The sequence below is a fragment of the Neopelma chrysocephalum genome, unplaced genomic scaffold (assembly GCF_003984885.1).
Source record: "Neopelma chrysocephalum unplaced genomic scaffold, ASM398488v2 Primary Assembly neopelma1_44, whole genome shotgun sequence".
Lineage (NCBI taxonomy): Eukaryota > Metazoa > Chordata > Aves > Passeriformes > Pipridae > Neopelma > Neopelma chrysocephalum.
The window spans coordinates 7,626,061-7,638,466 of NW_020897703.1; the positions used below are offsets into that span (position 1 = coordinate 7,626,061).

The following is a 12,406-nucleotide window of genomic DNA, read 5'->3' on the forward strand; positions in this document are numbered from 1 at the left end:
TGGGAAATAAATTTTACAGCCCAAGCTGCATGATGTTTTCAGGCATTCACTGAGGAGGCAGATGGGATCTGTGGTGCGTGGTTGCCAGGTTGTGATGTTACTGCGAGTCTCATGAGAGACTGGTGCTTTCTTACAGTCCAGGTTCCACACAGTGATGTGATTATGTGAAAAATGGATTAAAATTTTAGCTCTCCTGATGTGGAGAAAAACATGAAAAGATGTGTCACAAAGGACACCTCATGACAATATGTATATAGGATTTTATATAAAAAGTATAAAATATGATGATGCTGAGTGCAAAGTGGAAACATATTGGTGACTGTTTAAATCTTTTCTTCAAATATTGGAATGATTGGAAGCAAGTGCAAATTTTCTGTTTCATCCAAGCCAATAGACTAGAAACCAGATATTTCTCTTAAGTCTGGGGAAAACATCCATTTTCAATTATGAATGAAAATTGCCTTAGGGTTACTGATTGGCAGGATTATTCTGTTAAAGAATGTTGCACCATCTCCCACAAAATGCTCAGTTCCCATTGTGTTTTTAATCTATGTGAGCACTAAGTGCTCAGTCCTCTTCCATAGAAGTTATCTTGCTAACTTCATTGTGCCTTCAAGTGCCTTCAAAAATTCATGTGAAATAGTGTTCATTACCTTAGCTTTGGTTAAAGTACTGAAGGTGGTCACGTTGGTAGGCATCAGATACTTACATTTTATAATTCTGTTACAAAATTTGGGCATGGATTTTAATTTTATTAATTATTTGTCAAGTACTTACAGAAGGATGCAGCCTTATTTCTCATGCACAGGCTCATAAATCAGAATTAGGATAATAATTGTTTTAAAACATGCACCTGTCAAAGGTTAGATAAAGATGTTTAAGGAATAAAGATGTTTAGGAAGTGCTATCTTTATTCTTTTCATCATTCTTAGCAATGCAGAAGTTTAATGGAAAACTGGCAATAGCTCCTGCTGGATTTCATTGTAAAGGACTGTAGAACACAACTTTTAAGGTATTCCAACTTTGTGGTTCCAGCTTAACTAAAATGTAGATTTAAATGCATATAGTTAAATTGGTGTAGAAGGCCATGTGATGGGATTCTTGAATTATAGGATAGTCTGATCTATACCCATGGTATTTTTGTAGATACTGTCTTTTTAGATATCTTTTGGTATCTTTTTAGATACTGTTAGCCTACTAACATAGTTTTTTGTTACAAGTTATCAGCTTATTTTTTTCTTTCACATTTTCTCCCCTGTGCGGAATAAATTTAGGATTTACATAAAATAGTCGGAGTCATTTTGGTATAGTGTTTATATTGGAGGCTTTCTTGTCAGTTGCTCTAATGTGATGAAGACTGAACTCTCTCGCTGCAGGACAGTGGTTCAGAAATGAGGCAGTAGTCAGTTGTTTGGAAAGAAATGTTGATTACTGTCCAGAAAAGAAGAGAAAAAAAGACCTGATGAAGTGTTTTGGTTTGGTTGGAATGTGCTGCTAGAATGCAGTTAGGGATGCATATTCTACATGTTGTAGAGGATTCCTAGAACGTGTTTAATATAAGCTTTGTGTAGACGAAACAGATAAACAGATTGTGATTGAGATCTGTGGGCCTTTGGAAAAGATTGCTAATTGTATGTTTTTTCAAAGGACCAAGATCTTACCACTGTCATGAAAGTTGTGCAGGGCCACTGTGAAAAGCAATGTGACTTTAAAATCAAAATGAATTAAATACACTTGAAAGGTCTCTTTTCTGATCTGCAGAGCATATTTACAGTCAGCTGCAGCTGAAGGCCACATTGCCCCCACACTGCAGCCTTCCTTCTCATGCTGTGTTGGTGACTGAACCATAAGCTTTTCCTCATCCTTCTGATCTCATCCTCAGTATCATTAAGATTCCTTAATGGAAGAGCAACTTCTGCAACAGATTGGCAATGAACATATTGAATCTATCACATCAAAGAAATAGTTGTAGGATGGCGTGAAGACTCTGCTTCTTTTTAAAGTGATCTGTATGGGCAGATCTGTATGGGCAGATCTTTGAGTCCCTGTGTAATTTTGCCAGCTTTGATCAGAGTCCATACAGCTGCAGTTGTTTTGAAAAATCAGATGTTACTGTTGTGCTGTGAAGGTTAAAGGATGGTGTTTTCCTTGCTTGTTCAAGACTAACACTGCTACTTCCTTGTGATTTGGCAAATTAAATAAATATTAGTATTTTGGTACATATCAGCTGTAAGACCACTTGGTTTCTGATACACAGCTACCAGAAATTCTGTTGGAACATAGGTAGTTATTTTTAAAACTGATTTTAATTATATAGAATAATTGTATGTTTCTCTAAAATGTTTTTATACAATGCTTCTCTAAACTTAAATACACACATATATTTTCTAGAATTATTTACTACTGTGTGACAGATGCACAGCTGTGAGTCATTTACATGAAGAGTAGGCAGATTTCTGAAAATGGAATAAAAAGCTTTAATAGCAATATAGAGATCTGGTGGAAATTTATGTGCAAATGTCCTTTATTATATGATCACCACCATGTAAATATATAGCTTTGAAACAACATTCTGAAGCCTAAGGTTTCATATTCAAATGTTTAAATATTGAAAGGAAACAATGTCATTGCTTGCACAGTTTCAAGGCTATATCCTTTTGTGTGTTTATGTTGGGATACAGCCTTTAATTACACAGTCAAATTTTTCCCCTTGGGATTCCTAGTTTTTAACTTGGTTAACACTTGCTGCCTTTCCTCGTGGCTGTCTGAAGATGTATCATCATAACAGTGATCTCTGTAGTGTCCCAGGGAGCTCTTTGGCCATCATGGTGTAAAACCTTTGGTGTAGTAGCAGAGAGAACTTTTCTGGACAGCTTGCAGCTGTTATGAGGAGGAGACTACCCTTCCTTCTCCTCATTTTCCATTCTCTTCATACGTTCTGATTTCAGTAAGAGTATCAGAGCAACAATGTGCTGAACAGTGAAGTAGGAAATATGAAAACTGTGCATGGGCTCCTCACAGTTTGTCAGCCAGGCTGGAATATTTTACCTTCACAGCATGGACATCAGTGCTTGAACTGACACAGTAATGGTGGTGGTGGTGAGTTAGTTGATGCTCTACCCAGAGTTGTGAGGGAGGGAAGATACATGGGGGGTGTGGGGGAACTGAGGGGATGGTTGTCTGCAGGTTTTACAGTATTTGCTGATGGCAAAGGAAGCTAGAAGAGTCACACATCCCCTCTCTGGCTCCCAGAAAGGAGTTCCGTATATTTACAGACTCTTTTGCCATTGGCTGTTGTTACCTGGTTTTGTCTGTTTTCTCAGAATGTTCTTTCATCATAGGATAAATGCTAATTTTAAAGCATGGAAACAGGAAGCATAAAAAAGAGGCTTTAATTTTTGAAAGTTAAATTACAAAGAAATAAAAGAAGCTTTTTCAAGCATAGGCACAGATTGGAATACTTTTGCATTAATTAATATTACAAGCTTGTGTTAAGAGTGGACGAGTTAATTTGAAGGAAAAACATTGTTCTTCCTGATACCATTAGCACTGTTAGTATTCTTCATTCTGTGTCATTCCTGAGGAAGGCTAGGAAGGCAGCAGTTGAACAATCTCCATATGCAGCAATATTAATTTTTAAAACTTAGTTTGTCAAAGATACTGTATAAGTGCTTGGAAACAATTATGGCAGTGATGCCTGAGAAAAGAGAGAGAAATGCCTAATGTGTAGAAGTGCCTGCAGGGAGTATCCCACGTGCAGGGCTGGGTTCAGCCAGATGACTCACATCTAACCGAGTGCTGGAAGCATTCCCCTTCACGGTGTGCTCTGAAATACATTCCCAATTATTTGTGTGTACCTTTGACAAAATTCTCTCCAGACTCAAGGGATGTTATACTTGGTTTTTGGAGCCCAAAAATAAGCTTTTGCTTGATGATGAGGTCAGGATGCTTGTGGGAATGGTGGCTTGTTGGTTACCAGCTGCTCCCCAGCCAGGAGGAGGTTGTCTCTGTTAATGAGTCATGCTTTGTTTTTTTTTCTGATTTCAAAAAGAAAAGGAAAAAAAATACTTATACTGTTTGCTGTGATATTTCTTTGTGATGGGATTGGTGGACTTCAGTAAAATGCTGACTACTATCAGAATTACTGGCAAAATGTTTCAAGATAGAAGGGTGTATGTGGGTTGTCTTCTAAATAGCATCTTTGTACTGTTGCTTGTAAAGTCGGTAGCCCTGGGAACGGTGCTTTCCTTTCCCATCCAACTGGGACAAGAAATTGACTGTTAAGGTGTTTTGGGCCTTCCAATGGTTTCTCTTGGTTTCAGTTTTTTGTTGTGGCAGATTTTGACCAGATCAGGGAGCCTAAGTTGAAGTTGGAAATAAAAACGTCACCTATACTTAGCAGTGAAACAAGCACTGCACGAACCTTGCTTTCAGTTACAGTAACGTAAACCTGAGGAAGCTCTGCCAATATCTTCTGTGTACAAGTGTAGGTAAAATTTGTATCTGCAGTCAACTCCTTAATCATTGGATTTTCTAGAGTCTGCAGCTAATTCTGCTCATTATGCCATTGGTTTTTTTATGCTAGACATTGGTTTAGGAATAATACTGAGATACCAGCACTTCCCATCTGAGATTTGAAGCCAGTGTTGGACAATTTGTTTTTAATTCATTTTGTATTTGTCACTAAAGAAATGCCCAAATATTAGTGATGATTCTGAAAACTAAAATGAGATTCTTGAGTGGTTGTTATGAATGTTTAAAGTGAGTTTATACAGTGACATGGTGAAAAAATATGGAAGCTGTATGGTAGGTGTCCGGGCATTGTAAATAATAAAAGCAGAGTCCACTGATATGGAGGAGGGATTGTTAGCAGTTTCAGACCAAGGAAGTCTTCCTTCAGAAAAATTTGTTTCTGGACTGTAATGCATCTGGAGCCGTTGATAGGAGATGTAATATCAAATAAACTTTCATATTGAATGTTCTAATTGTAAGAAGTTGTGGTTGTTTCAGCCAGGGCTATAAATTCATGGAAGAAAGCATGAAAGGAAACTTCTATAGATTTTACATCCTTGTTTCAGAAGTGCCTTGCTTAAAGGTCAGTGATTACTTTTATTGACCCACACTGATGTGTCTTTTGGTGACTTCGTTAAAATGCATCTCCAAATAATACCAAGAGAAATATGACTTTTGTGCATATGTATATTTAAAATATGTATTAATTACTTAGAAGTAGATAGAAGAGGAAATTTAAACCCCTGCAAATGCCTTGAGAGGTCCTATGTGGCTTTGGCTTTGGTAGCATTTCTTATCTAGGTGTTTAAAAGTAAGTATGGTGTAAAAGAGTAAAGATGACGTATAACCGAAGAAAAGAGATGGATTGATAAAATTAGTGAGTTAATAAGAGTTTTTTTAAGCTTTGGAAGGTTTTTAAGCTGAGCAGATAAGTGACATAACCTTTTTGTTCTATTTAAGAAAGATTGATAATCTGACAACATTACAAAAGTTATTGTTGTACAAAGCAGATAAGGATGGATAGAAATAACATATTTGTGGGGGGTTTAGAGCTGTCTGGGCTTTTTGTCATTATGGTTTTTTTCTGCTTTTCTCTTTATGTAGATTTACCAGCAAAAGATAGTAAAACTGTCCTTGCTGGGAAATGACTGGCTGTCACATGCAGAGTTTTACTCACTCATAGTTTTGAGCTGCATCTTACCATTCCATTGAGATGTTCATTGACACTTACTAAGAAATTTGTAGTTATTCTTAAATTTATAAATGTTGGTCAACAGCCTGACAGTAGTAACTCGCACTGTAGAACTGACTTGGCTGTTGGAATGTTGACAATGTTATTTTAAAATATTTATAAGAATTGAAAATTAGTTCAAGATTAGCCAATTCATTAAGAAACAACTCTACTTAAAAAAAGAAAAATATTCTTTTCTCTTTAAGGCCAGGGAGGTTCTTTGAGGTTACCTGGTGGCTGCACAGCTACCCACTAAAGAGAAAAATCCCCCAGAGGGGATGGTACAGCAAGGAAGGAGAAAGCAACGATCATTTTTCTCTGTATGTTTTTCTACTGCTGATGGGCACAAAACATTTTTATCTAGAAATTTTCTAGTATCTCTTCAGCCTGCATAATGCCACCATTCACAGGCTTCTATGGGAGGTGTGCCAAGGCAGCCAGAGCTGCTGAAGAACCTGTTGCTCAGGATGCCCTTGCCCTGGGCTATGCTAGGACTGGAGGAGCAGCAAAATCCCATTCCAGGATAGAGGAGGGCCCTCCTGATGGAGGCATGTTGTTAACCCTTAGATTGTACAAAAAACTAGAGCAAGCAAACTTAGGCATCAGATACCATTTGGCAAACAGTGGTGGAAATGATTACTGGTTACTTGGCAATGGGAAGGTTGCAAAAGGCTGTGCTCTGGTTGTGTGGTCAAAGGAAATACAGCTGAGATTATAGCGAAAAGGTCAGTCCTCACAACCTGCATCTTCTTAGTACACACTAGGTACTGTCTTGAACTGATGCAAAACCTGCCACATTTAATATATATTTTAAAAGATAACCCAATAACATGTAAATTCCATTCATAAAAATAGGAAAGTCAAAATTACCATTTCCCTGCTAGCAGTTACTCAGCTTCTTATATTTGTGTAATGTTTCATAAAGCTTTGTATGATGCAACAGTTTCCTTTATGATGTTGTGTTTTTTAATATATATGTATGTGTATGCTTTGAATTCATAATTTAGATGACAGTTGTAATGTGAATCTTTTGGTCTCCTCGCAATGGAAGTTGGAGTTCTTATTCCACATTACAGTGTACCGTGGCGATAACTTACTTTCTTAGTGAACCAAAACCAGTAGTGATGGTATTTCTTTTGACAGAACAAATTTAAATTTGATGGTGTTGTGATTATCACAAGCTCCTTTTATTTAGGTGGTGTATCAGATATGAGCTGCATGTTGTTTCTGATAGGTGATTTTTCACATACTTCTGTCACAGCTGAAAATCTCTCTGGTATTCTGTTTTACCAGCTTTTTATTATTTTCCCTTGCCATTATGGTAATGTAAGAATGGAAGTTGTTTTCTTTTAAATTTACTTTCTCTTCTTATCTAGTTCTCTTGTATGTGTCCACACTGGGAGTTTGAATAAGTGAATCATGTTTAATTTCTTTTAAATGCAATACGAGAAAAGGGAAGTTATCAGTTTATTCAGCTAGTGTAGACTGGGATAAATTGTATTTCAGTCTCACCTAAAAATTTATCCAATGTTTAAGTCTTGAGTGCATTTTGTATTTTGTGGTTTTAGCATAGTTAGGTCTCATTACAGTCTTTTAAGGAGTACTTTTTGCAATATAGAAGACAAGTTTAAACATAGTTCCCAAACTTGGCTTTGAAGCCAAAGTAAATGAGGTCTTGTAGTGCCACATTCCAGTGATTCTAACATCAGAAGAGTATCTGCACTAATAAATTGTTATATTAAAGGGGCTGGATTTTTGTATGTCTGCAAAAAGCCAGACTGGGGTCTGACACAGGGAAGCATTAAGCTCACTGTTCAAGACCCTAACAAATCTTTTTATGAAATCTTTTTTCCCCACTGAGGGGAAAAAAACCACAAACCCAAAAAACCCCAAATCTGAAAAAGCAAGGTACATTTTGACAACAAATCAAATGCTATTTCAAAAAAGGCTCAATAAAACTAATTATTTAATTTTGTTGAATGTTTTATTTTTTCAGGTTTTCTGATACTCTGCTATAGTCAGTGGAGATACCTCTGTCTTTTTGTGAATTGAGGAGTGAGAATTATGCCGAAAATTAGCTGAGCACTGACATAAATCAAAACCCCAAAGTATTTTGAAATATTTGCATAAGTGGACTTATGTATGTTGTATATATTTGAATGCAAAACATTCAGTATTCATCACATTTGCAGCACAATTAGCAAACTTTTTTGAGATTTTCATCCTGGGAAAAACAATTAAAAAGCCTTGTAAAGGTTACAAACTTGATTCATACCAGGAAACTGGATTAAGGCACAGATAGCAGAGCATGACTGCATCAACTTGGCCTTGTATGGCTGGGCTGAACTTTGCCAGATCAAAATTCACTTTCTGTTGTCGGTGCCTCTCTATACAGGGCAAGGGAAGACTGGGAAAAGCTGTTGATGAATGTGCTCAGCTGTGTTTGATCAGCTCTTTTGCCATCCCTAGATTTTGAGAGGAAAAACAGTTTAGTGCATTGTCTTACAGTGTACATTTTCCCCCCTCATTGTTGTAATAACAATTACATGTTTATAGTGTTGATTCTTTCGAATTTACAATTAAGAGTCCTCATCTTGTTTGCTTTCAGATTCTTCTCATTCTTTTCATCGAGATGAGACAATCGTTATTGCCCTGGCATCTGTGTCTGTACTGGCTGTTTTGATTGTTGCTCTGTTCTTTGGATACAGGATGCTTGCAGGTAGGGGTTGACAATCTTTTTGATTTTGTGTTTTTCAGTTGTTCCTTTGGCTATTTCTCAAAGTTATACTTGTCTTCTGTTCTCCCCAGTCCCTATTATATGCTTGTACATAATGCTCCCCTTTCTCCTCTCTGACACTTTATGGTGATATCCCTTTCATAACAGTTCAGAGGGATTTATGAGTTGTCCAAGCTGGCATTTTGGGACTCATTTTTCTTCCACAAATCATCTGCTCAACACAACTTAAGTGAGGTGGTGAACATGCTTTATAGTTATTGCCAGTGACTTTGAGCTGTGTAGCAGATATCTGTAGTATATGTAGTACTTGTTATGTCCTTGCTTACAATATGTATTTCTGCCAAGTCCCAGGTAAGTTCTATTGTTTTCATTTGGAGCATGTCAAAAAGGAAACTATCTGATTTGCTTCTAACCCTCTTCCCCAGGAGATCGTAAACAAGGTTTGCACAGTATGAACATGATGGAGGCAGCAGCATCAGAGCCCTCATTGGATCTGGATAATTTAAAGTTGTTGGAGGTAAATGTTCAACTCAGTTTTTAATCTTCATTTTTATTCAATATAACACTTGTGGTCATATCATCTTCTAGGTATAGTTACAGAAATGAATGTATCAGTGCTCCTGTAATGTTTTCTTCACAGTTTAAAGAAGAAATAAAAAGAAAAAAAGGGTTACTGCAGTTACATTATTTTGTCTGATTTTGTTAGTAATATTGTTGGAATTAGCTAGAACATGTTGTGCCTCAAGAACAAAAGAGAAACACTGGGAGGTAATTAGAATGTGCTGTATTTCAACCTTGCATCAAAAGATTCATCTTTTTGCTTGACACCACTTGCTCGAAGTACAGTATCATACTGTGGTCATTTGGAGTTCTTTAGTAACATTATTGGAATATCGAATGTACTGTAGACAGGGCAGGATATTTCAGTAGTGGTGCATTTATGTATAGTCATTCTTCACTGTGGGGTACGATCTGTCTCCATGGCAACTAGAGGCCAACCAGAACTCTCTACTCAGCTTGGTGTTAGATGTATCATCACAAAACTGCAAAATGCTGTGCTTCCAGTTGGAATGCTTGATAGAACATATGGAATTTTAGAAAACTTTTAGCCAGAAATAAATGAGTAGAATGGCTGAGATGCAGAGAGTGGTACTTTCTTCTTTTTCCCAGTAGAAACCACACCTAGAGATGCAGGCTGCAGACATGCAGTGTGGGCTGTGCTAATGGTGACAGCAGACTAATCAGCAAAGAAGCTTCAGTGCCTTTTGCCAACGAAAAAGTATTTGAGGCAGAGTTTACAAGAGTTTAACAATGTGTGTTGTAGAAGTGTGCAAAGCCCCACACGAGAGTACTCGTACTGATCTGCAGTCTCTTGGAGAAAGCAGTGACTTCATTGGTAGAGAGATCTGCTGTGGGGTCTTCTGTCCTGTTTCTTGTATCTGAAGGAGCTGACTCCTCACCCCCAGTCATAGGGTGTTGCAGAACAAATGTCTTAATCTGTGCTTGCCTTTTGACTCTCTGTGGGTAGAACATGTTCCGGGTTTGTTACCTGGAAGTGACTTGCTGCTGCTTTACAATCCACTGACGTGAAAGGACTGAGAAACGAAAAGTGTCTCCCTTACATAATACTTTCATGTTGAAAACTTTCCTATTAGACAATTTTATCATTTTTAGAAACATTACTTTTGTTATCCATTCTGTTTTCCATTCCTCCTCCATTTGTAAGAAGTATTTAAAAAGTATTTAAATTTAAAAAGTAGAAAGATGGTTCATGAAATCCTTATAGTTCCATGTATAGGTATTCCTGAAAAATATTTTAATTCAATAGGTGCTTAAATTGTTATGTAGTTAAAATCTTTTGAGCTTTAGAAATTAGGACTTTTCCTGAAGGTGGTCCTGCATTTTGGTTTAGAGTAGAGATTGCATCTTTCTTCTTCAGTTGCCATGGAGATGGGAAAGGCCATTCTGTGAAGACTGTCTAGCATAGTGGGGGCTAGAATAAAGATTCACAGGTAGCCAGGAATTAATTGTTCCCTTCTGTTAAAACCTCTTTTGGTATCTATTTTGCACTTTAAATGTGTATTTTGTTATTACTAACCTAAAAAGCACAGCTTGTAAACTTTCCTAAACCTAAAATATTTACCTTGATGTCTGTGATCTCTGGAGTGAAATAAAATTGATCACATAAAGGCTATAAATGTTTAGTAGGCAAAAGTTTTAATAAAAGAATTAACATCACAATAGACATGTATTTTATTGATTCTGTATACAAAATTGCTGAATAGATTATTTATTATATATTTACTGGCTATTCGGACTATAGATCAATTTAGTAAGACCCACACTGGCCTGTGCTCAGGTTTCCAGCTCCGAAATAGCTTTTATGACAGCATTCTAATTATGGTTTTCACTACAAAATATTTACTATCTTCACTATTTTTATAGCACAAGTCAGTATAAAAGTTGGCATACAATTTTTGTAGAGTGAAAACTTGGGGTTTGTCTTCATCTATTATTTAGTGAACTGATTATTGACATTTTTTTGCAGTTGATTGGCCGGGGACGATATGGAGCAGTGTATAAAGGTTCCCTAGATGAACGTCCAGTTGCTGTGAAAGTATTTTCTTTTGCTAATCGTCAGAATTTTGTCAATGAGAGGAACATTTACAGGATTCCGCTGATGGAACATGACAACATTGCCCGCTTCATTGTGGGGGATGAGAGATTCACTGCCGACGGCCGGATGGAATATTTATTGGTGATGGAATATTACCCCAATGTAAGTGCTTCAAAGGAATCAATTGGCTTGGTTTCGAATCCTAAGAATAGCCACATAAAAAGGATGTACTTAAGTTTTTGTCGGTGCTTTTCATTGCTCTTTCCTGCACAGTAATGTAAAAATAATCCATATAAATTACAATTTTAATGAACCTTACTGTGGTTTACTGTAATAGTCTTCAAGATTTCTCAGTTAGTGCTACCAAACGTAGTCTTACAAATTCTTAGCTGAAGTATTTGGTCTTGGTTATGGTGCAGGTTTTTTTAGTCAATTCCGTCCTTACTGAAGGACAGACTTTGAAGAGTTGTTTTTACTTAAAAATAATTTCATAAGTTTAAAACTTTTTAGTATTAAGACATTTTATCTCTCTTATGGTAGTTAATGGCCTCAGTAGCTGCAAATAGTGGGGTTTTTTACAGTGAAATGTAACAGATCCAATATTTTTGTCAAACTAGTTTGTGATACCATAAATCATGTTGCCTTTTTATTCTGTTATCTGCTGTACAGCTTTCTATGGCATACTGTATTTATTTTTCTGTACCATATACTGATGATGTAGGACAAGTCCTAAGAAGGCAGCCTTACTTTCCAGAACCATATCTTAAGTCTCCTTAGCTAACTGAAGGCTTACATCCCTTGAATTCCTTGAGTTCCTAACACTCTGTGTGTGTGTACACACAGAAACAAAAATATTTTGAAAACACACAGTAAAAATCATCAAATGTAATGTATATTGGGGTTATGTATATGAAAATGCAAAAAATAATGTTTCGCAATTTATCTTGGGGCTTTTTTGCCTTTGTATGGGACAGAACTGTAGTTATTCAGTAAACCAATTTTTTAATGAGCTTTTTGCTCTCAAGTAAGCCAGCTCCTATTGTATTTCCTCCAGGGTGTAAAGGTGATGGCTGAAGCCTGCTCTGTTATGGCAACAGTAGGACAAAAGCTGCCTACTTGAGTAGCAAGAAGGAGCAGAACAGTGATAAGTACCAGTAATGATGGCCTGTCTTAGGGTTTTTTAGGCTCTACCTATACTTCTGTTGAAAGTTAAATGCACATGTTTAAATACATACCTAAATATGGGTATGTATTTACACACATATATATATATATTATATGCAAATTTAAGGCAGCATAGCACAAACAT

General features: G+C 36.7%; 1 protein-coding gene across 4 annotated transcripts in view; it reads left to right on the top strand.

Annotated features, from left to right (window-relative positions):
- The window catches only part of BMPR2 (bone morphogenetic protein receptor type 2), a 108,227-nt gene that overhangs the window by 72,845 nt on the left and 22,976 nt on the right, over positions 1–12,406 (top strand). For all 4 annotated transcript variants that reach the window (XM_027678282.1, XM_027678283.1, XM_027678281.1 and 1 more), the window contains 3 exons: positions 8,352–8,462; positions 8,906–8,997; positions 11,029–11,259. In XM_027678282.1, coding sequence (XP_027534083.1) covers positions 8,352–8,462; positions 8,906–8,997; positions 11,029–11,259 — 434 coding nt within the window. The remainder of the gene's footprint in view (positions 1–8,351; positions 8,463–8,905; positions 8,998–11,028; positions 11,260–12,406) is intronic.